The 27,744-nt window shown below is 43.2% G+C and overlaps 1 protein-coding gene across 1 annotated transcript; it reads left to right on the top strand.

Annotated features, from left to right (window-relative positions):
- Positions 1–456: 456 nt before the first annotated feature.
- DHPS (deoxyhypusine synthase) lies at positions 457–9,048 on the top strand. Its single transcript, XM_063126069.1, has 10 exons — positions 457–598; positions 3,026–3,256; positions 4,118–4,282; positions 5,479–5,600; positions 5,824–5,920; positions 6,318–6,404; positions 6,817–6,922; positions 7,118–7,221; positions 7,964–8,089; positions 8,366–9,048. The coding sequence occupies exons 1-10, from the start codon at positions 596–598 to the stop codon at positions 8,459–8,461; spliced, it is 1,137 nt and encodes a 378-aa protein (XP_062982139.1). The 5' UTR covers positions 457–595; the 3' UTR covers positions 8,462–9,048.
- Positions 9,049–27,744: the final 18,696 nt, after the last annotated feature.

Below are 27,744 nucleotides of genomic sequence, written 5' to 3'. Positions count from 1 at the left end.
CAGATTCCCAGTAAGGAATTCAGAAATGGTATTGGTAAACATACACACCACAGAAACTATGAATGGGTACACAGGGTGCTTTATTTTCTCGCTCAACTGGAACAGGGTGATTCGAAGTAAAAAGACAGGAATATGTCGAAATATCCCCCCCCCCCCCGTCAGCAATTAACACCTAATGAAAAGCTCCGACTTGCTGCACTCAGCAACGGGAACATGAGGGTGCTTAAAAGGTTAATTTTCCTTTTCCTTCGAACTCACATCTATGAGAGGTCGGGCGCTGAGTCGATCCCTGAGCCTGATGGGAAACGGAGTTCTCTTTATGAGGTCTGAAATGCAGCCGCCCTGAAAAAGAACTTCATTTCCCATCAACCCACTCATCCGCCGCTTTCTAAAATTTCTGCACTCTGAAAGACAGGCTAGGGATGCCCTAGAAATTGCACTGTGTGGTAGTGCCGGTCGCGCGGGTTTGCTCGGGCAAACGTTGCACGAAAGTCGACACCCTAATTATATCGGGATAAGAACTTAAAGCATGGAAGCTCACACTCGGGCGTGGTTAAAACGTTGAGAGAGAACCTTCAATGAAAACGGCGTTGTTATGGTAATACTTAGTCTGGCCCAGAGGAGGGGGGGACGTGTATAATATTTGCTACGGGGATGTTGCTAAATTAATTTCCTTTCCCCTTTTTCTCATCATCTCTCTCCCCCCCTTTCTAATATTTGGAATCGGCCTGGGTATTATGTAGAACGCGGTGGAGGGATTGTACCACTGCAGGGAAGGGGTGGCATGGAGGACTTTGAGATGCATAAAAATACAAACACTCACATGAGTTGAATCAGACGGACACTCATGCAACTGTGTTTGGTCCAGGCAATACTTACAGCAAGCCTCCCTAGCTCCATTGGGCATCTGTAGGGAGGGTCATGGATTGTGAGCCAAGCCTGCTAAAGGGTCGGGTCTGCTCGCTCTTCTTGGTGAGCCATTCACACGTTGTTCTTTTGATGTGAGAGGTGCTATAGGTAGCTCTTCCTGGTGCCGTGAAGTTAAAGTCAGAAGCTCCAGAAACTGGGGCAGTGATGGTGTAGGGAGGAGGTGCAGCCTGGGCTCCTTTTACATGCCCTGGGCTTTCTGACTATTCTCAAGGCGCTAAGGCCATGGTGGCTCACACACTTGCCCTCTTCAGGCAACACGCTAAACCATGATGGTTAAGAGCTTTGAGCCAAACATTGGCCTGGTTCAGACAACACACTAAACCATGCCGCTTAACCACAAAATGGTTAAGGGAATGCCCTTAACCTTTTTGTGGTTAAGCAACATGGTTGAGTGTGTTGTCTGAACAATGCCATGTAGGGTGACCATATGAAAAGGAGGACAGCGCTCCTGTATCTTTAACAGTTGCATAGAAAAGGGAATTTCAGCAGGTGTCATTTGTATGCATGTTGCACCTGGTGAAATTTCCTCTTCATCACAACAGTTAAAGCTGCAGGAGCTATACTGCAGCTATACTGTGACCAGATTTAAAAGAGGGCAGGGCACCTGCAGCTTTAACTGTTGTGATGACGAGGAAATTTCACCAGGTTTTCCATATATACAAATGGCACCTGCTGAAATTCCCTTTTCAATACAACTGTTAAAGATACAGGCGCCCTGTCCTCCTTTTCATACAGTCACCTTACATTATGGCTTAGCATGTTCTGTGAACCATTGCTAACCATGGTGGCTACATAACAACGGTTTAAACACATTCACTAACCACTTGCTGCAGAAGGGTTAGCAGCCTAACCATGGCTTAGCGTGTTGTCTGAACAGGCCCACTGCCGGCATAATGTGGGAAAAGGCCTTCAATGACAGATGAGAGATGTGGAACAAGTCTTTGACGGCTGAGAGAATGTCACTTAGGCATAGGGAAAGAGGTAGTAGCCTAACTTCCCAAGTTTTAATGGAGCTCTACTTCTGCTCCAAAAATAATATTGTGGCTCCAGAATGTATCCAAAGAGAGACGGCTATGCTGGATGCTACTCATCTCTGGCCTGGTCTACATATGCAGCAGAACCGTGTGTCAGAATACTAAAATGGTAGAATAGGCTGAAGATGCAGGTGGAGCTCAAATTAGAAATTATTCTTTTTAAAAACAAACCAAAAAAGAAAAGCTTCATGCAAGTAGAAAGCCATCACAGAAGGCAAAGGCCTAGAAGAGGATCTTCCCTTGAGGTGTCCTAGTTCTCAATTTACATAGAAGAACGTTCAAAATTGGTATCTCCCAATATAGTTTGAAGTGGTACAGTCTGTTCTACTAACTCAGGACTACAGTTGTGCTTTCTTAGTCTGTTTTCTTTTTCCTAATAAAACCCTACACAACAACTGTTAGCCACCACTTCACTGGATGGTCTAGATCATCATCCTACCTATTTAGCAGGTGTATGGTGATGGTACTTACTCCTTTTCTAGAAACAGCTAATTATATAATTTGGTTGAGGTGGATAAAGTGTCCATATTATATTGGAAATTGTTTGGAGAGGTATTGACGAAATTCTTATGCTATGTTGGGCTAAGTTGTTCAAATGATTCAGTGGGAAGAATAGCTGGGGAAACCATTCTCCATCATTGGTAGTGTGGAGACGGGCCTTGTAATTGGGAGATAGTGTAAACTGCTGTCCTATTTGGAAGGGCAAATAGCAGCAGAGCCTCTATTGGGGTTCGTGGTCTGCGCCTGAGCCGGTGACGGCACGCCTGGTGAACAAGGTGCACGCAACAGTCTGAGCTTCGTTCTGGCCCCTGAATAGGCCACCGCCTTTTAAGAGTTTTTCCACTTCCTGCAAGGCTTTTCCCCCTGCATGGTGGAGCAGCACCTGGCAGACACAGCCTGAGGTGCCCGTGTATAGTGGAGACACCCTCACTAAGGAGGACACTTTAAGGTTATAGAAACCTAGGAAGTACTACAGAGCTATGATGCAGTAACAATACACATAACAGGAAGTTTTCAAGATATATTGTGGAGTCTCATTGCTTACAACCTCATTCTTCTAGGCTGCCAGCGACTCCAGTTTCCACCTGATGGACAATGTAGCAGGTGGCCTACCAGCTGGAGCAGTGGCTGCTGTAATGAAGCCCAGTGAGGAACTACCTGAAGGGAGCGTAACTGTACGTGGCTATGACTTTGATCGTGGATTGGACTACCATGCATTGCTCGAATCTTATCTCACCACGGGGTTCCAGGCTACCAGCTTTGGGCAGGCTGTGAACGAGATCAATCGCATGGTGAGTAGCCAGAATGATTCCTGATGGGGAGAATAGTATTGGGGGCAGTAGATGGGGGAGAAAAGAGAGAACTTGGGCAGTATCTCCATGCTTTGGAGGTAGCATGTTGCTTAATAATTGTAGTACATAGAGACTTGTGTAAATTCATGGATGTGTTACTCCCACACTATCTCTTTCACATTTATACATACATACATGTCTTAACACCGTTCATATATCTCACACATGCAGTGAGAGAGCACATTCACAGTGTTAACTGCTGGCCAGCACTGCAGAATTATTGCCTACTCCCTTCTCCGCTACACCTCTTCCAACAATGGCACACAGCCTCATCTGTCCTTGTGTGTGGACTGTATTTTAAACTCCTGAGCTGGTGTAATTTTCAGCTGAGCTGATGGCTATGAAAGGCCTATTTCAATAAACTGAATCCAGACACTTACAGTCACTACCTACTTTTTTTTAAAAAATGCAGTTTACATTTACCTCTTCTTTTTTTTGTGTGGGAGAGCAGTGGTTTCAAGTTCATCCAATTTGGAGATAAATTAGCAAAACCGCTATTTTCCTCCAAATCTGCACTTGTGTGCTGTTGCTTCATTTGTTTCTCTATGACCATAGTAAGTGACCTAAAAGATTAGCCAGTTCTGTAAAGAAAACCAACACCCCCCACCCTAATTAATCATAGAATCATAGAGTAGTAGAGTTGGAAGGGGCCTATAAGGCTCAATTAATCTTTGTGTCTTTTATATTTCTGTTGTGAACATTAATTACCTGTATTGAGCCATTTAGGGCAGTGAAGTACTTCATTTTGTGGGGCTAACAGACTTTGGAGCTTGATTCAAATAGTTGTGCTCCCCACTGCAGATAGAAGCAAAGCTGACACCACTGGCTGAGGATGAAGGAAACCATGCTGACCTGAATCCCTGTTCCCGCCCCCTGACAGGCTGTACGATCTTCTTGGGATTCACCTCCAACCTCATTAGCTCAGGTGTCCGTGAGACCATCCGCTACTTGGTGCAACACAATATGGTATTGGCCAATCCTGGGAGAAGTTCCCTCCTTTGACATCTAAGGGGGGAAAGATTACTTGTGGGTTATGTGGGTGGGAAAGAGGAGCGTGTATTGAGGGAAGGATACTTCCTGGTGCTCTCCAGCACTGTCATCCTTATTAGGGGTGTGCACGGACCCCCCCCTCCGCTCCATGGGCCGATCTGAAATTTTCGGATCAGCCCGCTCCGCTCTGCGCCGCTCCGCCCATACTCCGCTCCTCTTCGCCGCAGAGCTCCGGCTCCGAATCGGAGCTCCGCAGTGAAGGGGAGTGGCACCAGGTAAGGCCGGGAGAGGAGGGCGGGAGGTTTACCGGGCCCTGCCGCCTTCGCCGCCCGTGCGGCGACAGCGGCAGAGCCCGGTAAGGGACCAAGGGGGAGGGGGGCCTTACCTGCCTCTGTCTGCGGTCCGTCGGCGTCTTCAAGTGAGCCTGCGGTTTGACCAGGAAGTCTGGGCCGCAAGCGGGCATTGAAGGGCTGGAGATAACTTTAATGGAAATTATTATTTATTACATTTACATACCACCCCATAGCTGAAGCTCTCTGGGCAGTTTACAAAAATTAAAAACTGAACATTAAAAACAAATATACAAAATTTAAAAACATAAAAAGCAGACAATATCCATTTAAACAACTATTCTGGGGTCAGTTAAGAAAAGAACTCAGCATACGTTGTTAAATGCCTGGGGGAAGAGAAAAGTCTTGACACGGCACTGAAAAGATAACAATGTTGGCCCTAGGCAAGCCTCATCGGGGAGATCGTTCCATAATTGGGGGCCTACCACTGAAAAGGCCCTCTCCCTTGTTGCCATCCTCTGAGCTTCCCTCGGAGTAGGCACCCGGAGGAGGACCTTAGACATTGAGCGTAGTGTACGGGTAGGTTCATGTCGAGAGAGGCATTTGGTCAGGTATTGTGGCCCCAAGCCATGTAAGGCTTGATTGGTTAAAACCAGCACCTTGAATCGGTTTCGGAAACGTACAGGCAGCCAATGCAAGCAGCCCAGAAACACCTACTTTCCAGTCACATTGATTTACGGGGGAAAGATATTGGCCACAGATGTTGGATGACTGAAGATAAGAGACCAGTGGATTAATGCTTTACAAGACCTTAGCCTAGAGAGATGCTCATGGCTGTAAGTCTTGCCAAGCGCTATAGCTTACATTCTTTGGCGTCTGTAGGTGGATGTGTTGGTGACCACAGCAGGTGGTGTGGAAGAAGATCTGATCAAGTGCTTGGCACCCACCTATATTGGAGATTTCAACTTACGTGGGAAGGAGCTACGGCAGAATGGGATTAACAGGTATCCATCCTGGAGGTGTAATGGTTTGGCCACTGCCAGGAATCAAGAGTGGATGGTTTGAGAGATGGATGGTTCTTTTCCCCTTTGCATGATCCTTCTGTCTCATACTGCGCTGTGAGGGGGGGATCTGGCTGTGCTTCACAATGTGTGGGCAAAGGGAGCTAGGTAGAGGCAAAGTCCCTAGCCTGGCTTTGCTCCTCAGTCATGTCCTCGTCTCCTCCAGGATTGGGAATCTGTTGGTGCCCAATGACAATTACTGCAAGTTTGAGGACTGGCTGATGCCAATCTTGGACCAGATGGTGACAGAGCAGGACACAGAGGTGAGAGCTGGACTATTCAGAACGGAGCATCTGGGTGCTATTATTTTTTCCCCTCTGTATGTTAATCGTTAAAGACATCTGATAACTGTGAGTCTTTGGGTTCCGTATTCATCTTTGGGAATGTAGAAAGGTGTAGTGTTGTAAGAGGGTGGTGGAGGGTGAGGCTGCATTGGACCCAGGTCTTATAAGACCTAGTCCTAGCTCTGAGTGTGTGATCCCAAGGCCATTTCTTCATTCATGTTTCCTGCTGGTAGGCTGAGGCTTTTTGCCCGCTGTTATATACAGTTATTTTGATCCATGAAATCTCTCACATTAAGGCTACATAGCTCTGTCCTAATACTTAACTTCCCACTTGTCTGAGGAGAGGGCTGCATACTCTAACTATGCTGCCTTTCAGGGTGTGAAGTGGACTCCGTCAAAGTTCATTGCTCGTCTTGGCAAGGAAATCAACAATCCCGAATCAGTCTATTACTGGGCACAAAAGGTATGATGCGACAGGTTTCATTCTGTATCTCACCTTTTTGTCAAGACAAGCTCTCAGTGTCCTGGCTAAGGTGCTCTTTTCTTTGTCATTTCATAATGGGATGCCGTTCTTCCAATCTTTGGTCATCTCAGGGTTTGACGTGTGTCTGACGTGTGTGATATTGCAGACAAGTATCTGTTTTGCTAGCTGTGCTACCTCATTCATTTTTCACCTGCTGGCCTTGGTCTGTGCCTCCCACCCCCAAAGCACACACCCAGACACACTTTCAGAGATGGCAACACCTTACGCATTTAGTTCTTCTCTGAACAAGACAGTCCCATCAAGCATGCATCCCGCCCCCTGCATACCCTTTTGTATCTATCTAGTGAAATGCCAAGCTTTCACTCATCATGTTACTTATGTTACCTGGCAGAACCACATCCCTGTGCTGAGTCCAGCACTGACAGATGGCTCCCTAGGGGACATGATTTTCTTCCACTCCTATAAGAAGCCAGGGCTTGTGCTGGATATTGTAGAAGGTGAGTCGAGACTCTTGCAATATAGGTTACACCTCTGTGAATTCTAGCTACCACCTTTTCACTGGCATCTGCTTTCATGAGACAGGCAGGTAGTGGAAACTGTATATCAAGAGCCAAAAATTACGGATTTACCAGCGAAAACTGGCTCCGTTTACAGTGCTGTCCTCCTAATCTTGATTTTGGTTCTTCTTGTAGATCTGAGACTCATCAACACCCAGGCTATCTTTGCCCAGAAGACAGGGATGATCATCTTGGGTGGAGGCCTTGTAAAGCACCACATTGCCAATGCCAATCTGATGGTGAGACAGATGAGTGTGCAGTATTTATTTATTTATTACATTTCTATACCGCCCAATAGCTGGAGCTCTCTGGGCGGTTCACAATTGCATTGTGAACACAAAGGCATTGATACAGGAGATGGCAAGGCAGGATTTGTCTGGAGAGAGAGGTATTGGGTGGGATACAAGTTTATCGAAGAAAAATGCATGTGTAGAGATGACATGGCACTATTTGCTTGCCGCTTCTTGGTCTAGGGGCACAATTCTTGTTTAGGATGCCAAAGAGGCAGAGTTTATATCTTGGGCAAGCCGTGCCGAGATGCATAGGGAAGGGTGAACCTTCAGCCTTGAATTGTTCAGCCGAAAGGGCATCGGCTACAAATCAGGAGACTTCCAGTTTGAGTCATGGCAGTTCCTAACATCTAGAGAGCGCCTGTCGTTCAATGATATGAGCACGTGCTTTGCATGCAAAAAGTCCGAGGTTCAATCCCTGGCATCTCCAGTTAAAAACAACTAGGTTAGCAGTGCTTGGGAAGATCTCTGCATGAAATCTCAGAACTTCGTCCAGCGTAGACACTACTGTCTGAAATGGACCACTTCCCTAAGCAGGTTTTAATGCAATTGTTTCTATACACGTGCATGAATGTGTATATCGGGAGGATGGTCTGTCACATGCAGTCTGCTGTGGTGAGCAGACTTTCAGTTCTCACTGAAGCAGCTCTGCTCCATATGCCTGATGCCATTACTTCTTCCAACTCCCCAGAGAAACGGTGCTGACTTTTCTGTATACATCAACACGGCACAGGAGTTTGATGGGTCAGATTCCGGAGCTCGGCCTGACGAAGCAGTGTCCTGGGGGAAGATCCGTATGGATGCCAAGCCTGTCAAGGTGTGTGCAGGGCGAGATCATAGAATAGCAGAGTTGGAAGGGACCTTCAAGGCCATCGAGTCCAACCCCCTGCTCACCGCAGGAATCCACCCTAAAGCATCCCTGACAGAGGACTGGCAGGTCATGGTACCCATGGGGTGGATGGGACATGGTTTCCACAGGAGCCACCAAGGGAATTCAGTGTTCTCTGTTCTTTGTGGGTATGAATTTTTGAATAAACAAGAGCCCTTGGGCAGGGGCACTCTTAAGCCTTTTCTTGTTCTGTTCTCCTGATAGGTCTATGCTGATGCATCCCTGGTTTTCCCTCTGCTGGTTGCCGAGACCTTTGCACAGAAACCAGGCGCCTTTTCTCCGGAGAAGCTCAATGACTAAACTTAGGACTGCTGCATGAAGCATCTTGGCTGTTAGGAACCACCTATAGCCGTCCTGCATGACACTGCAGTTGCTGGCACCTGCACTGAAACTGTTTGGAGTATCTGTTCCGGTGAATGCAAGGCATTTTAACCGTTAGGACAAAAACTTTTTCATTCTCTGTGCTGACAAGAGGCCTTGGCTGAGTCTGCTTGAAAGGCAGGTATCTGTTGTCCCATTGTCTCTGTAACAGCAACCTAAGCTAATGAGCCTGCTGAGTAGATCGGTTTCTTACTGCTTTCCTCTCTCATACCACCTACATCAAAACATGGCAGCACTGGGGAGCTATGTTATGTCCTCAGCAATGCTTCATGCTGTTTCTGTGATAGTAAAATGATCCCAGGATTCTGGAGGAGACTCTTCCCCCTCCCCTTTTAATAACCGGCCCAGATCACAACTCTGTTCATGGCCTACTCCAACACCCCTCCTTCTAATTCTTGGATTTTCTTCTCAGTCCCTATTATTTGTGGGATTCATTTATATGGCCCGTTTCATGAGGAATTGGCCTGAGAGCCCCGGCCTCCTAATAAACCACTGTGATGTTTAAATATGTGACTTCTTTCTTTTTGCTCTGTCAAAAACCATCTATTGAGGACCTGATTTCTATGAGCTTTTCCTTGAATTTATTTGTTTAATTTATTAGAGATACTAATACATTGCTTAATTATAATAAAATCTCTAAGTGGTTCACATATAAATATTAAAATCACATATAAAATATGTTATTAAGAACAATTCCAATTACAATAATGGTACAAGGAGTAGTAAGATGGGGCAGCATGTAGTGAACTGCAATTAATTACAAACCAAAAGGAGGGGGGATGGGCGAGCCTGCGTGAACAAGTGTCTTTTTTGGAGGTGTTTGAAATATGTGCTACGTTTTCTGCCTCCTGAACTGCATGGGAGAGGATTTTCCCAAGGGTGGGAGCCGCCACCAGGAAGGCCACCACTGAGGTGTTACGTGATGATATTCTGTTGATTGCGGAACAACCAGTAAGGCCTCCACTGAAGATCTTAGAGGTCATCTGGGTGGTCTGCTATGTATCCTGGTCCCAAGTCATTTAGGGCTTTGTATGGCAATAACTGATGTTCAGCTGCCTTATATGCATTAAATGTAAATATTTGCAAAGTTATTGTTTATATTATGCGTAAAGTTCCAGGAAGTAAGTAGGCCTCAATGTAATTACAATTTGTACTTACAGGATTGGGTACGTAGAAAGTAGAAGAAAGAGGGGGGCGGGTGGTGAATGCCTGAGTGCTGATTGGATGGTGGAGGGGAATGCTTGGATTGGCTGGCTGTGTAAGAGTGGGAGGAGCTGGAGAAATATACTTCTCTATATATAGATAGTGTGAGCTGACAGGAAGACATTAAGGTGTATGATTTAAGTCAGAAGTGGATGATTACAGTGGTGGCCAAAATTATGGACACTTTTTGAAATGTTCATGTTTTGTACCTTTGCAGGCTTATAGAAAATGTAGTTCACGAAATTGAAATGTTTATCAATTGAAAGACCTTATTCACGTAATACAACAATCCTGCTTCTTTTCCTGGGTGTCCAATCAACTCTTTTCTTTGGTGCCATTGCTCTGTTTATGATGTGCGTACGTACACTTTTAATTTGAGAAATACTTCAAATATTCACACAATCTCCAATTGCGCTTCAGTTACAGAACCAACAGCAAAACTGACTTTCCCCAACTTGAAACATGATGTATCACAGCTACTGCCATGTGATTGGTCCCCAGAATGACTGTGATTGGCCAGTAGGGTTTGCAATTCCAATCTGTTTCTTCACTCAATCATACCTGTGTTTGTTTTTAGACTAAAGTAAGCATAACCTTTTTTGTACTGCAGATATTTGCATTCTGTTTTTTTTATTGAATTCAGCATTAAATTCCCTTTCAATTGATATATAAACATTTGAATTTTGTGAAGCAGAACATTTTCTATAAGCATGCAAAGTTGCAAAACATGAAAATTTCAGGAGTGTCCACAATGTTGACCACCACTGTATATGAGAAGAAGGATATGGTTCTGTAGTAGTAGTGTGGATGAGAATATGAGGCAATACTGGCTAGGAAGGATTGGTGTGTGATATTGGGCTGAGAATGTAGATATTAAGATAAATAATAGTAGAGTTCTATAGTGGAACCTTTTAAGAACTGACAGAAACCAATATGCTTAGAAGCCTTGTAACCATATGCATTGCAACTGAAGAAACCATTAAGCTTATGTACATGCATTTTCTTACATTAATAAATTCCAATTAATTTCAAACGACTGGTGTGGTCTGTGAAAGAGTGACTGAGGGAGGGAACAGTTAATGGTGGCAGTGGAATGGGAAACTGAGGGCTAGGTGGCTGGGCTGTGGAGCCTAAAGAATAAAGGTGAGACAGGAGCAGCAGCACTAGGCCCAAACCCTCACACACGTCATCAGCACAGGGGAATTAAAGTAGGTCCTGAGTGTGAGTGGCGTGGATAGTCTTGTCAGGTAGCCTGTGGGTGGCACGGGTGAAGCCAGGTAGCCTGTGGGTGGCACGGGTGAAGGCAAGACGTCACAATAACATAATCTTGAACATAGCTCGAGGGCTAATAGGTAGCTAGTACAGTTATTTTAACATAGATTTTATGTGGTCGTTGCTGGGTGTTACACTGAGCACCCTAGCTGCTGCATTCTTCAGTAGGTTCCAATCCAGGCACAAGGGCAGCACCACATTGAGTGCATTGCAGTAGCTGTAAGGTTGCCAGTGCATGAATAACGCAGCTAGGCTGTCCTTATCTAGGAATGGGTGCAGTTGGAGCACCAACTGAAATCAGTAACAGGTGCTGAGCCACCAAGGTCACCTGTGCCCGTAGTGACAGAGGAATCCAGGAGCACCCTCAAACTATGTACCTTCTTCAGAGGGAATGCAACCTCATCCACCATGTACATTGATGGTGCTATATAAATAAATAAATAAATAATAATAATAATAATAAAAGAGGCAAACAGCCCAATTCGTAGACCTGGGAACTACATCTTAGGGATCTCCAGCCTTTCTCCTCCTCCCCTGCCCTCCACGTCACACTTCCTTCATTGGTAATGCATTCCACCTTCCAAACCTAGATCTTAAGTAGAACAGGAAAGGAATGAGGAAGGAATCCTTTTGACACATTGCCTCCCTATAGCCAGTCTGCTTCATAGCAGCTCAGAGCATGACAAGCAGATAACATTGGGGACTGACTCACTCAGATGGACAGTTCATAAGAAATCTGGCATTATGGTTAATCCAGCACCATTACATACAAGAGTCACTTTTCTATGATTGGAGGAATATGTTCAACCAATGGGTTCTGATAGTTGATCTGTCTTTCTACTTCTGATCTCTTCTGGAATAGTCTATTCTTCAAATCAAAACAAAAAACCTTCCATCAATACCTGTTTTTCTTACTAACAAGCCTTAAGTTCCTCTGAAGCTCACATCTCAAAATTAGTGAGTGGGAAGAGTCCCCGAAGTCCATAAGCTGTGAAGGAGATTTGCATTATATTTTAGTTTTGTATGCTAAAGCTCAGATGCTTATAACAGAGAGTGATTGCTAGTCCACTCTTGGTTGAAAGATGCCTCTGGATATATAAAGTCTGAATAGCTATGAGAGTAATGTCAGCGTTCTAAAATCTCCATGACGCAACTGCTAAGCAAGTAAACAACGTGATGACCATCATTTATCTATGTACCTGTCTTTCAGTGGGATAAAATGCATTTTCTTCCTCTGAATATTTAGGGAAATTAGCTATTAGAATGGAGACAAATGATGTGTTGTAAATAAAAGCATGTGCCTGTCTCTCTGTTCATTAGCTCCCATTCCTAGCCCTGTATTTGATAGGTAGTAATTTGTCACACACAAGCATCCACCACCAGCCCTCCCTAGCTCTCTAACGCTGATGGCAGACCACTTGTGGCGCCCAAGTCCTTCCGTTTTAATTACTCATGCTGTGCCTATATAGAGCGAAAATTGTTTGGCTAGACGTTTTTTGTTTGCTTCTTTTTTTCTTCTTTTTTTAAAGATGAGGAGTATTGCAACATTTAACATTCATGCCATTGCCATTTTAAATTTCAATATTTTGTCTCTAACAGCTTTCTCATTTTGAAACCAAAAATATGTCCTGGCCTGCTCAACTTGCCGTTTCTTTCCCCTTCTCTTTCACCCTGCTCATTTTTATTTAGAGTTAAGTTTTGCTTTAAATTTAGCTGAGGTGTAATTTGAGCCTAGGCTACAGTTGAGAGTTTGGTTTCAGTTCTAGGGCTAAGTGGTGGAACATGTGAATAAGATAAAGAAAATTGTTAGTGATAAAGCAAGTTGATTTTATGCATGCACACTACAAGGAACTATTGAATAGTACCAAAATCTACTGGATCTGCTATAGCCTGCACTCAGGTACCTTCTACAGATGTTTGCTTACGAATCCTAGTTTGTTCTGGAAGAACAAACCAGGATCCTGGATTCAGGTGTCATGATCAACCTCTTACTTTCAGCTTTGTATTACCTGCTCATGCAATGTTGGGAGTGAATGGGCTGCATGCACAAGCCTGCTGCTTATTTGCAGTAAGCCAGGAATCCCGGCATATGTTATGTGTGATTGTGGCCCATATGAAGACCAAGTACCACCCTCTGCTCCACCTGGAAGATCATGTGACTTATGGACACAAATTATCCTGTCTCTTGCATCTTTCTCAAGCAGAGACTGTATGCAAGAGCACATTGGCATGCCTAGCTCATGCCATGTATCATCTGTATGTGATCAGGAAGGGTACATTACTTCGCCACAATGCAAAGGTTGACAGAATGTCTGAACCAGGTGCAATATTTCAGGATGAGTGGATTCTGTGCTTCGTTCCATAGCTATTCCAAGATTTCAGCATCCCTTTGATTCTGCTGTTTTTGAATTCTGGCAGGATTTCCAGATTTCGGAATGTTATATCTGGCACAAATATTCTTTTGAAAACAACATTGTGAAGTTGCACTTTCACTATTGTGGAAATACACGTTTGGCGGTGGTATTATGAGGGTGCATATTAGCAGGAGATAATTCATTCCCCCCCACACACACTTATGTTTGGTGTGTGTTTGTTGCAAAAAGACAAGGTTTCTCCCGCTCCCCTGGCTTGCAAAATTGCAGAAATGTACATCTGCAACAATAATGGATTCTAAAACTTTTCAGTTTACTCCACTAAACATACTTCTTACAGCAGAACCTCAAAATCTAGGGTGGAATCTTGAAGAGGTAAATGTTGGAAGCCTCCCTAACAATAATGTATAACTCTAAAAAAAATAATAATCACCCAATTAAGAATTTCATGACAAGGGCATTTGACATCCAAGCAGACAGGACTCCGCACAGGAATACCACTAGCACTGCAGCAAATTTAGCTTTTAGTCGGATCCTTATGACAAAGAAGCTCAGGACTGCTTTGAAAGCCTTCTGAGATAAAAGAATCTTTCCTTGTAATTTAGGTTTTTAAATTTAATTGCCTTGGGCTGCTGTCACTTTGAAATTATGCTTTAAACTGTTAGATCTCTGGGTAAACACATTTTAGCCGGAACTTTTTGTTATAGGCAATTGTGGATTCAAAGAAATTCAGCAAACCTTTGCTGTGATTCTTTTCTGCATGACATTTTTCCAGACTACTCTACTGTGACAAAATGTTTCTGATACAGCAAACTAGAGGCTCAATCTTTCAGTAATTTATACCACTACTGGGGGCTTCTGCACACTTTTAATTGGTGCTTTATTTATTAGGCATGTGCTCCGCTCCTATTAGAAGCGCAGAAGCAGGAGCGAATTGGCCTGCTCCGCCTTGCCCAGAGGCGGAGTAGAAGCGGACCGCGGACCCCTAGAAGCAAGGCGAAAATAAGCGACCATTTTCGGAGCACTTCTCTTTCCGCGGAGCGCTCCGATCGCCATCTTGAAACATTTCGCCCATAGATAACTGAGTTGTTTTTAAAGCTATCATTCTGAAAATTCTTGTGCTTAGACAGTCATGGATGGGGGTCATTTTGAGACTACTCTCACCTCTCTGCGTTGTGCGGGTCGCGTGCTATATTTTTTTAAAAATCGGGTCAACAAACCAGGACAGCGCGGGTCAAACGGCGGTTTTCGCCCATAGGATTGCATTGCAGAAAAGAATTGGGGATAACTGGGTTGATTTTTAAGCTATCGTTCTGAAAATTCTTGTGCTTAGACAGTCGTGGTTGGGGGTCATTTTGAGACTACTCTCAACTTTCTGTGTCCTTTGGTTCGCGTGCCATGTTTTTTTAAAAAATCGGGTACATTTACAATACAAACGGTAGGGTAAACCCGGCTGCGGCGCGGCGGGGTTTATTTGAAGCGATGACAGGCACATTCAACTCCCAATCCTGATGAGAATTGATCACCTCATGAAGCATCCTCCAATCCCAGCGTTGGAGGGGGGGACTAAGGCAGAGGCACCCTTAGAGCTTTCAGCTTTCAGCGTCTTTGTGGGTTGTCGTTGGTGGAGAGAGGAGTTAGTTATAGGTACTGCTGCTGTGTTTGGACTTTGGAGATAGATTAGGATTTAGCTTGGCGCGTGTGTGTGTGTGTGTTTGTTTGCTTCTTTCTGACTTTTAGCTTAGTTTGCTCTGTGTTTTTCCCTTACTTTGATTTAATATAAACTTTATTTTTAAACTTTGGAGTGTGTGTTTGTTTGTTTGTTTGGTTGGTTGGTTGGTTGGTTGTCCCCCCCCCTCCCCTCTCTTAAAGCCTGACTGTGTTTCATCTTCCTTCCTTCTATATACCAAAAAATACAAAAAAATACCCCAAAAAATTTATTCTCTATTTCTTCTCTCTGTTACTTGGACTGTGTGATTGTGTGAGCGTGCTGTGTGTGCAGTGCACTGTTTGTGAAGTGCAACAGCCACTGATTGAGCATTTCAAATCCTGTTTGGGCAAAGCATACACACACTTCTTGTCCCATTTCCCTACATACAGTAGGATTAGACACATGGATTAGCTTTCATGGTGCCAAGTTTGAGGTTTCTAACATGCAAAATGACAGAGCTATGGAAAGGGGTGTGAATGGGGTGCCCGATTTTCATAAATTCCCCAAAAATCAGTGGATGATGGGATTGCCTTGAAACTTGGCATCCATGTGGACACGTGGATAAGCTATCATGGTGCTGAGTTTGAGGTTTCTAACGTGCAAATTGACGTAGTTGTAGAATGGGACAATTTGGGGTGAGTTAAGCCGTGCCAAAAATCAGGGGATGATGGGATTGCCTTGAGTCTGGGTGTCCATGTGGACACATGGATAAGCTATCATGGTGCTGAGTTTGAGGTTTCTAACATGCAAATTGACGGTGCTATCCCAAGGGGTCTGAATGGGGTGCCCGATTTTCAAAAATTCCCCAAAAATCAGGGGATGATGGGATTGCCTTGAAACTTGGCGTCCATGTGGACACGTGGATAAGCTATCATGGTGCCGAGTTTGAGGTTTCTAACATGCAAATTGACGGAGCTATCGAAAGGGGTGTGAATTAGGGTTATGGGTGGTGCGTTAGAGGTTAGAGCTGCGCCAAAAATCAGAGGATGATGGGACTGCCTTGTGTGTCCCTGGATAAGCTCTCATGGTGGCGAGTTTGAGATTTTTAGCGTGCAAATTGATGGAGCTATGGAAAGGGGTGTGAATAGGGTGCCCGATTTTCATAAATTCCCCAAAAATCAGGGGATGATGGGATTCCCTTGAAACTTGGCGTGCATGTGTATACCCCCATGACGTGTCATGGTGCCAAACATGAGGTTTCTAACTTGAACAGAAAAAAAGTTGTATAATTTTTTAGCTTTCAATGCAACCCTATGGGAGGGAAAAAACGGAGCTCCGATCCGGATCTGGAGCTCCGAGCGGAGTGGAGCGGACATGGGCGGAGCGGGGGCGGGGCGAAGCGGCCCGATCCGAAAATCGCGGATCTGGAAGTGAAGCGGAGCGGGGGGTCCGTGCATACCCCTATTATTTATTACATTTCTGTACCACCCAACAAGACTCTCTCGGCAGTTCACAACAGTGAGAACCATAAAATACAACATGATAAAATACAATAAAAATATTTTAAAATTGAAAACTACAGGATTAAATAAAAATAATAGCCAAATAAAACCTAGCAGCAGTGCAGCTTTAAAATCAAGTAACAGATTTAAAATAATAGGAACTCAAAGATTAAATGCCTGGGCAAATAAGGTCTTCACCCGGCACTAGAAAGAGCATAATGTGGATGCCAGATGAGGCTCTCTGGACTTACTTTCTGTCATGGAATTTCTGGAAACCGAACATGACTCAGGTTGCATTCACAGTTTTATTTCAACAAGACAGAAAACACATAGTGCACTGGAGTCCTTCTACACACCGGAAGAAGAGACTGTCTGACCAGCCAAAGCTTGTAACACATATAGGTTAAATGTCATCTTGTAACACATATAGGTTAAATGTCATCTACGTTGACAAATCCTGTCACTGCTGTACTGATAAGACTAGGGCCATAGCTAGACCTAAGGCTTATCCCTGGATCATCCAGGGGTCAAACCTATTCATCTAGGTGACACACAGGGGATCCAGTGCTCAGGCAGGGGCAAACCCTGGATGATCCCAGGATAAACCTTAGGTCTAGCTGTGGCCTAGGTTACTACCACACTTGCACTAGTTACTTCTACTACTTATCTAAGCTTCTTGCCAGCTCAGCACTTTGGACGTTTTCCACAGGCACAGCCTTCACATACACAGGCTTTTCAGTAACATTCCAGCATATACACTGACCTCACAGTAAAAGTCCATCACTTACACAGACTCTATAATAAAATTCCATTGCATTTCTATCTAGCAGAAGATAAGTGTGTGGATTACAAGTTAAGGGAAATTATCCCATTGGCACCAGCCTGGATCCCTCCTGGTGTTTTGGACTACAGCTCCCATCAGTCTCAACCATTATGGCCAATTGTTAGGGATGGAGAGAGCTGTATCCAAATCGTCAGGAGGTATCCAGGCTGGGGAAGGCGGTGTTAGAAAGTTGCTTTCTTTCAGCGAGTTAAGTGGAGTAGTGAGTTAACAATGTCCATAAATATTGTGCAGGGCAAGGAGGCTGTTTCCTTCATGGGCTGATAAAATTACACAATCGTTTTAAAGTTTTATTTCTTTTACCTTTTCATTACAAAATCATGAATTATCCACCCCAAGACAATTCCTCTTGCAACTTCATGGCCAATAGACAAAATTTCTAAATGGCTTCTTCACCATTTTTGCTCCGTAGTAGAACACATTCATAACCAAACATGGCAGTATGAGTACGTGGGTGTGAGCAAGAGGGGAAACTAGACATTGGCCTGGTTCAGACCACACACTAAACCATGCTGCTTAACCACAAAATGGTAACCATTTTGTGGTTAAGCAGCATGGTTTAGCGTGTGGTCTGAACCAGGCCATTTAAGGTGCAATCCTATGCATGTTTAGACAGGGGAAATATCCTACAATTCACAGGATTCCCCAACCAGCATGCAAAAGATTATGCCCTTAGTTACATATTTTGGGCCTGCAATTGCTGCCAGCAGCAGTGGCTCCTAATGTCCCGGATTATTATTGTGTTTGACCCTGCCTCCTACATCCTTCCTATGTACAAAGAATTCTGAGACTGGTAGTTCTTTAGAGAGCATGTCCCCCAGGGGAGGGTAAATCTCTGTTCTCTCTCAAACAGCAAACCCTACTTTAATTACACAAGCACACACTCTCCCTGGGCTTGTCTAGACGATGGGTTTGCCCCAGGGTGTCTTCACAGTAGCGGCAGGTCATCTACATGACGCAGCTACCACTGTGAAGCCATCCGGGGCAAACCCCAGAAACTTCGCTGAAAAACAGTTGGGCACTTACCCCAACCTTTTTGTCTGTGGAGGCATGTCACAGCCGATGGCATCCCCTTGGTTTGTTGCCATTGGCTGGACAGGGAAGAAGGCAGACCTTCAGGAGCTCAGGAGAGCCCCGTGGTAAATAAAAAAATAAAATAAAATGGGGGTTGGAGGAGAGGAGCGGGGCCCATTCCTCTCCCCCCTGATTTTTTTCATCTGTATCTGTGAAGCTGCGCAGATACAGATAATAATATTTTTTAAAAAAGGGAGAGGAAGGAAGGGCATCTGGAGGGAGAAGAGGTGATCCAGGCACCCTGCATTCCTCTCCTCGTCCTCCTCTGGCTGCCTCATTCCTCCCCCATCCCTCCTGGTGCTCAGTGTAGTGGCAGAAAGGCCACACTTTTGCTCCTTCCCATGCAGATGCTGGTTAGGAACACAAGTGTGGGAGCTGGGGGCCTCGTGGCGCCAAAGCACCACCATCAAGACAGGGACCCTGTTCTAGAGAATGGCCTGAGCCAGCAATTTATTGTTCAGAATGTTGCTTATTCTATTCTGCTTCTGATTGGCTCCAGCAAATTTCAAAAGCTCTGGGCAATCGGTACATCGATACAGGGAAAGAGGGTTCTATAAATATCCTCCAATATGATCTACAATTTGTTTTTAAAAAATTGGATTAAAGGGCTTTATTTTGTGATGGAAAAATGAGCGTAATGAGCGGAAGGCATACAGGAGGTGGACATTATCTAAAGGGTTTGCGCATGTCTGTAAGTGGACAGTAGCGAGTTTGCAATAGAACACTCATCTGATGAACCTCGTAGTCTCCCAAATTTTATCAACACACTGCACTTTAGTTAGTTGCTTTGAAGACTTCCAATTGCATGCTATACATAACTTTACAGTTGCATACAACTGTTTGAGGTCTTTATGCAGGAATCCAGGATCATTAGCTTCAAAACAATGAAGAAACATAGCTTCAAGAGTTACCAGTAGTCTAATGTGAAGAAATTCCTGACAGTAATCAAAAACAATGTTCTAAAACACCTGCACTGTTGAATATTCCCACCAAAGATGAAAGTACGAACCAATATATCCACACCTCTTCCAACAATATTAACTATAATTCGGGTGTATTAGGTGAAGCCTTGCAGGGGTCATGTACCACCTACTGAGCACTTCGTGTTGTGCTTCCTTTATATGATATTATTGAATCTGCAATGACGAACGTTAAATTGAAGATTGGTAATAATTAATAATTAACCCATAACTTGTGAACTTTTACTCCCACAGTTAAGAGCACCTTAGACAATATCCCTCATCTCTTCATGCATTCTTACATCTCCCGCTAAAGTCTCATCTACCTCATTTTTAAGTTGCTCTACACTACATTAACCGTATTCCCTTGCTTCCTCTTCATAGTTGTAGGAAATAATTTCCTGTGCTTCATAACCTTCTTAGCTGTCCTACTCTCCGCTTACACATTTGTGTCAGCAATTATACTCTTGCATGCCCTCATTAATGCACTGAACCTTGTCTTCATTTCTTTATCCCTTGCTTCATTCTGCAGTTTGGTTATAAGTATAATTCTATTGTTCATTAGCATATATGATCCCTTCACTCCTTCAAATGGTACAGGTGTGTGCGTGTGTATGTTGTGACTGTTTTGAAAAAAGCAAATGGGAACCTTTTTGCTTGTAGTCTTTTTGCTTGTACAAACCTTTTGTGTTTGTAGTCTTTTTTCTGTTAAACTTGGGGACTTGCTTCATAACAGTTCTTTAAAAAAAAACCTCTCCTTTAAAAATTCTAAGCACGTGTATTTACTTTTATCTCTCAAATGGCTATCATGGCATTGTTTTGTCACTACTGAAATGCAACATGAATAATGTATCTCCCACACAACAGAAACCCTCCATTGTGGAAATAAATTATTCCAAATAAGACGCGTGTTAGCCAAGTATACGTTGGTGGGCTTGATAAGAAAAATAACTAGAGGAAATTAAATGGCCTGTCTACAGGAGGGTAGGAAAGATAGTTCAAACTGTGTCTTCTATTTTGAAATTTTTGAACCAATGAAGTTGGGGCTCTCTCCCTCATACATGAGCTTCTGCTCATAGCTGATAGAATCCAGGAGTTTTACTTCCAGAAACACACACAAGTGGGATGGCCACTTATGAATTGCCAAACAAGAGAATAGCAATTTCCATAAAATTGCCATATACTAATTCATATGTATACAGTGATGGCCAAAACTGTGGACATTTTTTGAAATTTTCATGTTTTGCAACTTTGCATGCTTACAGAAAATGTTCTGTTTCACAAAATTCAAATGTTTATATATCAATTGATAGACCTGATTCACGAAATACAACAATCCTGCTTCATTTCCTGGGTGTCCAATCAACTCTTTTCTTTAGTGCCATTGCTCTATTTATGATGTACGTATGTATACTTTTAATTTGAGAAATACTTCAAATATTCACATAATCTCCAGTTGTGCTTCAGTTACAGAACCAACAGCAAAACTGACTTTCCCCAACTTGAAACATGATGTATCACAGCTACTGCCATGTGACTGGTCCCCAGAACAAGGACTGTGACTGGCCAGTAGGGTTTGCAATTCCAATCTGCTTCTTCACTCAATCACAACGGTGTTTGTTTTTAGACTAAAGTAAGCATAACTTTTTTTGTACTGCAGATATTTGCATTCTGTTTTTTTAATTGAATTCAGCATTAAATTCTCTTTCAATTGATATTTTGTGAAAGCATACAATTTGCAAAGTTGCAAAACATGAAAATTTCAAAAAGTGTCCACAATTTTGGCCACCACAGTAGATGCAAATTTAGAAATAATTATTATATTTTAAAGAGAAATACAGTACCTCTCACGTAGTATGAAACACTTTGACCCGGTCACCTGGGTACCTGCCCAGGGCTAGGGCTTAGGGTAGGTGAACTGGGTGGTTGCCCAGGGCGTCAAGCTGAGCTCAGGTAGTGCCAACATCACACCTGCACCAGGCCCCATAAACCTTCTGGGTAGCCCTCCAAAGGTGACCATGGGGGGAGGGGCACCAAAGGCACCCTTCTCCCAGGGAACTATTTATCCTAACACCGGCCCTGTACCTGCCTGTTCAGCCTGTTATTCAGGTGCTAAGTTTTGATTAGCAATAGCTCTTATGGCTCTTTATTTTTAAACCAGAACTGGTCTGGACTTAAACTGGTCTGGACTTTACCACTCTTTGTGGTAAAAGAGAACATATAGCCACTCTAACATATGGTACTACCTTTCTGGGGTTGTAAAACATAAGAATCCAGGGGCGGACACTGTGTGATTTATTGCTCTTACATATCAATAAAAAATATCCGCATAGAAAATTAACACACCATAAAGAAAAATAAACCAAAATCCTCCTCTCTGACATACTATATTTTCACAGTGCTGCTGCTGGGACAGAACTTTTGGGAAATCCCAAAGTCCAGCAGAATGAGCAAGTGAGCAGGCTTGGCTTACCACATTGTTGAATAAGTGAAGGGATACACACTGCCATCTAAAGGGCAGCATAAGACCATTAACTCCAGAATCAAAGAGACAAATTAGACATTACGCGAATCATGTAGTGTATAGTTATGGCTTTTCTTACTTTTTACTCTTCTGTAAGCCTGCACAGCCTCAATTCACATCAGGACCATGGTGCTCTGGGCGGGGGGGTGAAACCTTTTCCCCAACCAAATTTCCCTAAAATCCTGCCGAATTTACTGGTGTTTTTTTTGGGGGGGGGGTTTACAAAAAGTGCTGAAGCCTCCCTTGACTCCAAGTTTTGTGTAGGAGGAAAGGGTTAATCCTCTCCTCTTGGAGCACCATGGTCCAGATCTGAATTGGGACCATGCATGCTTAGACATGAATAAAAAGTAAGAAAAAACTGTGTTACATGCTATACAATTAGCATAATTTTTGTTATGTTAATTGTTCTACTTGGATTGGATCAGTAGGACATTGGGGGAGAGTCGTTATCTTTATCCATCTTTATAAACATGGACTTGAAATTTTCTAGGTTTCCTGCATTGAAATGTACTGCTTCGAACAGGATGTGTTTCGCCAAGCAGGCACCTTGGAGGCAGCAATTTCCCCCCTTTTCTCTCTGAGCAGATGCTCTTTTAACAAACCACACACACACCAGAGATCAAAGAAACCCAACTGCTCAACTGTGAAGGGGGAGGAAGAGAGGGCGCCCAAACACCCTGCGTAGTAGGGAGCAACGGCACATAATCAAACAAATGCTAAATTATTAAAACAGTAGACAACAAAACCAGGGTGAGGGGTGGGGGAAGATGCTCATGTCCATCTCAAGGTCCATCAACCACAAGAACCAGTGAGCTGGGTGGAAGGAGAAGGGTGAAAAGAGATTTCGCAGGTACAGGGGTGATACCAGGAAGTGTGAGCCGGCGCAGGTGAAAAGGGAGACAAGGCTGACAGTGCAACAGTGCAAGCACAGGAAAGTGACCTGCACTTAACCCGCTAATGAAATGGAGGTCAAAATCACAGGTGCATACCAGGAAAAAAAAGTAGGTGTGATGGAGCTCTAGGTCCTGCCTTGCTCTCCAGTATAGCCTTTAGCCTTTGACACTATAGTTTGTTTTTGAATGCCCTGTTTGAACGTGTGGGTATTATTCTGACAACGCTAAACTTGTTTTGATCCCTTTTGCGTCAATGGAAGAGATCTGTCTTCCATCCAGCAAGGGAAGGAAGTTTACTAGTACTGAATTAAAATACTGCCTGACAGTTGATTAGTTCAGAAAGGCATATGATTACAGACATTTTGAAATCGACATTTCTCAAATCTTTATTTAAAGCACCACAGTGTTTTCATGGTATCTGATTGCTTGTGTGGTGTATTTAACAAGCGGTTTGCAGAATTTAGTTCTCCAAAATTTTAGATTTCCACTGTGTTTTCCTTGAACTTTTGCTTCTAGTATCTATTTTGCTACAAAATCTTCTTCAATGTAAAGGCCTATCCAGTGAAATTTTAGAATGTTTTTAGGATGTTTTAATCATGCATGCTATGTTTTTAATCAGTTTTTAATTTGTTTTATATTCACTGTTGTTCCCCGCCTCGATTCAAGTGGAGAGGCGGGTAAGAAATTTATTATTATTATTATTATTATTATTATTATTATTATTATTATTATTAAAAATCAAGTCTCTCTCAGAAGCAGGATCTACACTACTGCTTTAAAATGGTTTATAACAGTAGTGACAACTGTTGAGGCTGAGTACACACTCCATATTCAGTGTTCAAACTGTTTTCAAAGTGTCATATCCTGCTTGGTGTAGAGCTGGACCAGTCTGATGCTGTGTTTTTCAATAGTACTGTACAGCAAGAGACAGTTTCTAAGGCTGATCTAAACCACAGCCCCGGGTCTCTTCACACTTTTCTCCCTCTCCCTGCCCAAGCACGGCTATTGTTTTCATAGCAGCCGTGTAACTTCAATAATATCTTCAGTGTTATTTAGGCATTCCCATTGTGTGTTTAGCCACACACCCCTCCATCATTGCACAGATTGACTTTTACACATGGAGGGCAACTTTGTGAAGAGAAGAGCTTCCTCTATCTGTGGGGACTCTCCATGTGATCTGGAATGCATGGCCTACAGAACTTGAATCCGATACGGTCTCCTATCTTTTGCCGTATTACAGCAAAAGACACAGAAATCCAGTTTTGACGCATAATCTTTCCTCCAAGGAGTTTAAGGTGTCATACATGCTTCTTTCTCTCTCATTTTATCTTTTGCTTTCTTTCTGGGATTATAACTGGTGCCATTACATGGGCAGCCACATAGTTTGAAATCAAATACTTCCTCTCTGTATGCTCCATTCACTTTAATAAGAAAGTGCCATCTAGTGGCATAATTATAGTGTAATGCTTGGCTTTCACAATAGGAGATCCCACTATTTCCCATTACAACATTTCTGTATTTATTTATTTATTTATTAAAATGCGAGATTCCCAAGGGATAGCACGGAAGACAACTTGGTTGTTGACGATGTTGTGAAATGCAACCTCAAACTTCCGTGAATGGCTAATCACGACCGTGCAATAAATTGCTCATTCAGAGAAGTGGGTATTTGAACCTGAAAGAAGAAAAAGATTAGAATTAATCACCCCTGTTAGTATAGGAGTTCATCAGTGAACTAATCCCATTTCCAGGGCCATGTCTTCTTGACGGTGACGTATCAGCGCCGCGAGCCCTCAACCCCCTACATTTGCATTCTTTTCCTCTATCAGCACGGGAAGTAGAGCAAGTACAGTGTTTGCTGGGAGGAGCCACTGTCACCACGCCTGTGCACCCGTGCCTGCTCGTCATTTTGGCACTTGTGCATCTCTCCAGTATGGTGTCCTTCTGCCATACTGGAGAGTTGCAGAGGTGATACATGGCACATACCATCGTCGCCTCACTCCAACTGGGAAAAGTACACAACTTCTTAAAATCAGAGCATGAGGGGAAGGCCCTGGGAAGGCTCTGCTTCATATAACTGACCTGCTGCCACTGTGGCTCCACCCCAGGACAAACCCCTCATCAAGATGTACCCCAGGACATAATAAAACCATGCAAATTAAACTCACCACTACCCCAAAACTAAATGTTTTTGCAAGAGAGTTCTTTTGTACATGCAGAGCAATTGTATGCATCATTTTATACAACTGAGTCACTTCTCACCACTTTAACCATCAATCAAATATGTGACATGACAAATCAAGCTAACTGCCAGTTGTGCATGGGGACAACTGAGTGATTAATTAGCAAATGTAATTAAACTCTTTTGCTCCAAGGTGGTTAAAATTAGATCTTAATGACAAAACCTACCTAGGAAATAAGAACGTAAGAAGTGCCATGCTGGATCAGATCAAGGGTCCATCTAGTCCAGCACTCTGTTCACACAGTGGCCAACCAGCTGTTGACCAGGGAACAACAAAGCAGGACGCAGTGCAACAGCACCCTGCCATCCATGTTCCCCAGCAACTGGTGCACACAAGCTTACTGCCTCGGATACTGGAGCTAGCACATAACCATCAGGGCTAGTAGCCATTGATAGCCTTCACCTCCAGGAATTTCTCCAACCCCCTTTTAAAACTATCCAAATTGGTGGCCATCACTACACCTTGTGGTAGTGAATTTCATAATTTAACTATGCCCTGTGTGAAGAAGTACTTCCTTTTATTTGAGAGGGAGAAAAATGTCTCCCTATCCACATTCTTCACACCCTGCATAATTGTGTTTACCTCTATAATTTCTCCCCTTAGCCTCCTTTTTTCCCAAGCTAAACAATCCCAGCTGTTGTAACTTCCCCTCACAGGGGAGATGCTCCAGCCCCTTACTCATTTTAGTTGCCTTTTCTGTTCTTTTTCCAGGTCTATAATAACTTATTTTCAATGCATGCCCTAAACTGGATGCAATCCAGTGTAGTTTAGCAAGCATACAAGCTAAACAAGCTTATTTCGACATTCATTTTGTTAAAATCTATGAGACTTGCTCTGAGGATACCAGAACTGGAGCTTGCTATTCAAGAAGGTGCAGTAGAACCTTCAGTTCAGAGACTTCCATTTATACCTATACTATTCCTCTGTCAGCCTTCCCCAGCCTGGTGCCTTACACAGTTCCTATCACCCCCCAGTCTGGGATGCTGGGAGTTGTAGTCAACACATCTGGAAGTCCAACACATCTGGAAGGCACAAGGTTGGGGAAGGTTGCTCTATGTAAACACAGAGCTTTCTGGGATTGAAGAGAGAATGTCTCCTTCTACCATTCATTTAGGAGACTTAAACTTTCATCATGTTTAAATCAGAGTTAGTTGGTTTGTTCAATCAAATAAAGAGTGCCTTATTCACCTAATTCTCTCTTGCTAAAACACAAAACAGAATTATCCTAGGAAGACATGCAATTTCCTGATTTAAAATAATTAGTGCTGTATGATTGTTTACACCAGAGGTTAAACAAATTGCTCAAGACAATCTGAGTAGTGACTTTCTCATTTATATTTCTTTCTAAAAAATAGTTAGGTATAATATAATAATACAATGCAAAAAAAGTAATTTGTATTGCTGAAAACAAATCTAATAAATTTTGTAATATGTAATGGGCATCCTTCTTATCTATTCTCCAAGGAGTTTATTTTAACCCTCACAGCTGTGTGAGATTGGTTAGTCTAAGAGATGGTGCCTGGTCCAGGGTCACTCCATGAACTGTATGGTTGAAAAAGCCAAACTATGCATGTCTGTAACGGTGTAGTTCTGCCATTGTGTTTGTGGGGGGGGGGGTTGTCCCCACAAATTCTCAGCATAGCAGATTGCCAATCTACACTGGGATCTTAGCATGCAGTTTGGGGAGGGGGTCATAAACCCTTTGTCTGGAATGGGTTCCTGAAATTTGCATTGCAAAACAGGCCCAATTCATTTCAGGTGTGTGTGTGTGTGTGTGTGTGTGTGTGTGTGTGTGAGTGAGAGAGAGAGAGAGAGAGAGAGAGAGTTTGCAGTGCAAATTCCAGATGTAGAAGGTGCCAGTCAAGATCCTTATCTGGGGAGGCAATTTGTGGAAACACATATACACACTGCACTGAAGGGTATAACTAGGGGCAAAACTACACAGTTGAGATCATGTGTAGTTTAGCCCTTATGGGGGGATTTGATTCCCACTCTTCCCAATCCAATACACTATTTTTTACTGGTTCTCTTGTGGCATAATCAGTGCTTATAAGATAGTAAGTCTAATCCATGTCCAGTTGCCTTCATACTCTGGCAACAGCTTTCTCTGACATACTTTAAGTATTCAACTAGTTATTTGGTATACAAGAAATATTTCTTTTACCCTCCTCCCTCACTTCTGATAGACCATACGGTTTCTCACAACTTCTCACAACATATAGACCTGGTTTACAAGTAACTCTAACCTGTGGTTTATTTAATCTATGATTTACTGTTGTAACCAGGGTTTGTCTGGCAGACAGTCAACCAAATCATGGTCCTCTATAGCTTGTGGAAGCAACCCACGGTTCTGGGCTCACTTGTAATGACAACCCATTGGTTTAAACAACCCAGATTTCACAACCCAACAACAAACTATTGGTTCTATTTCTGGGTTGTTTGTGGTTAACAAACCATGGTTTGTCACAATAGCTGGATTTGCACATCACAACAACTTAGAATTCAATATCCCATAAGTTAAATATACCATGGGTTAGTGTTTATATGTAAACTGAGTCATTATCTGAAGAATTGTAACTAGAGCCACCATTGGACATCTGTTTCCTGAATTATTCTTTTCTTACGTGGAAACAATGTAAGGAGTAAGCATTTATTTTTCTAAAACACA

This window comes from Elgaria multicarinata, chromosome 5, assembly GCF_023053635.1.
Source record: "Elgaria multicarinata webbii isolate HBS135686 ecotype San Diego chromosome 5, rElgMul1.1.pri, whole genome shotgun sequence".
NCBI classification, from domain to species: domain Eukaryota; kingdom Metazoa; phylum Chordata; class Lepidosauria; order Squamata; family Anguidae; genus Elgaria; species Elgaria multicarinata.
This window is presented reverse-complemented; position numbering and strand designations above follow the sequence as displayed.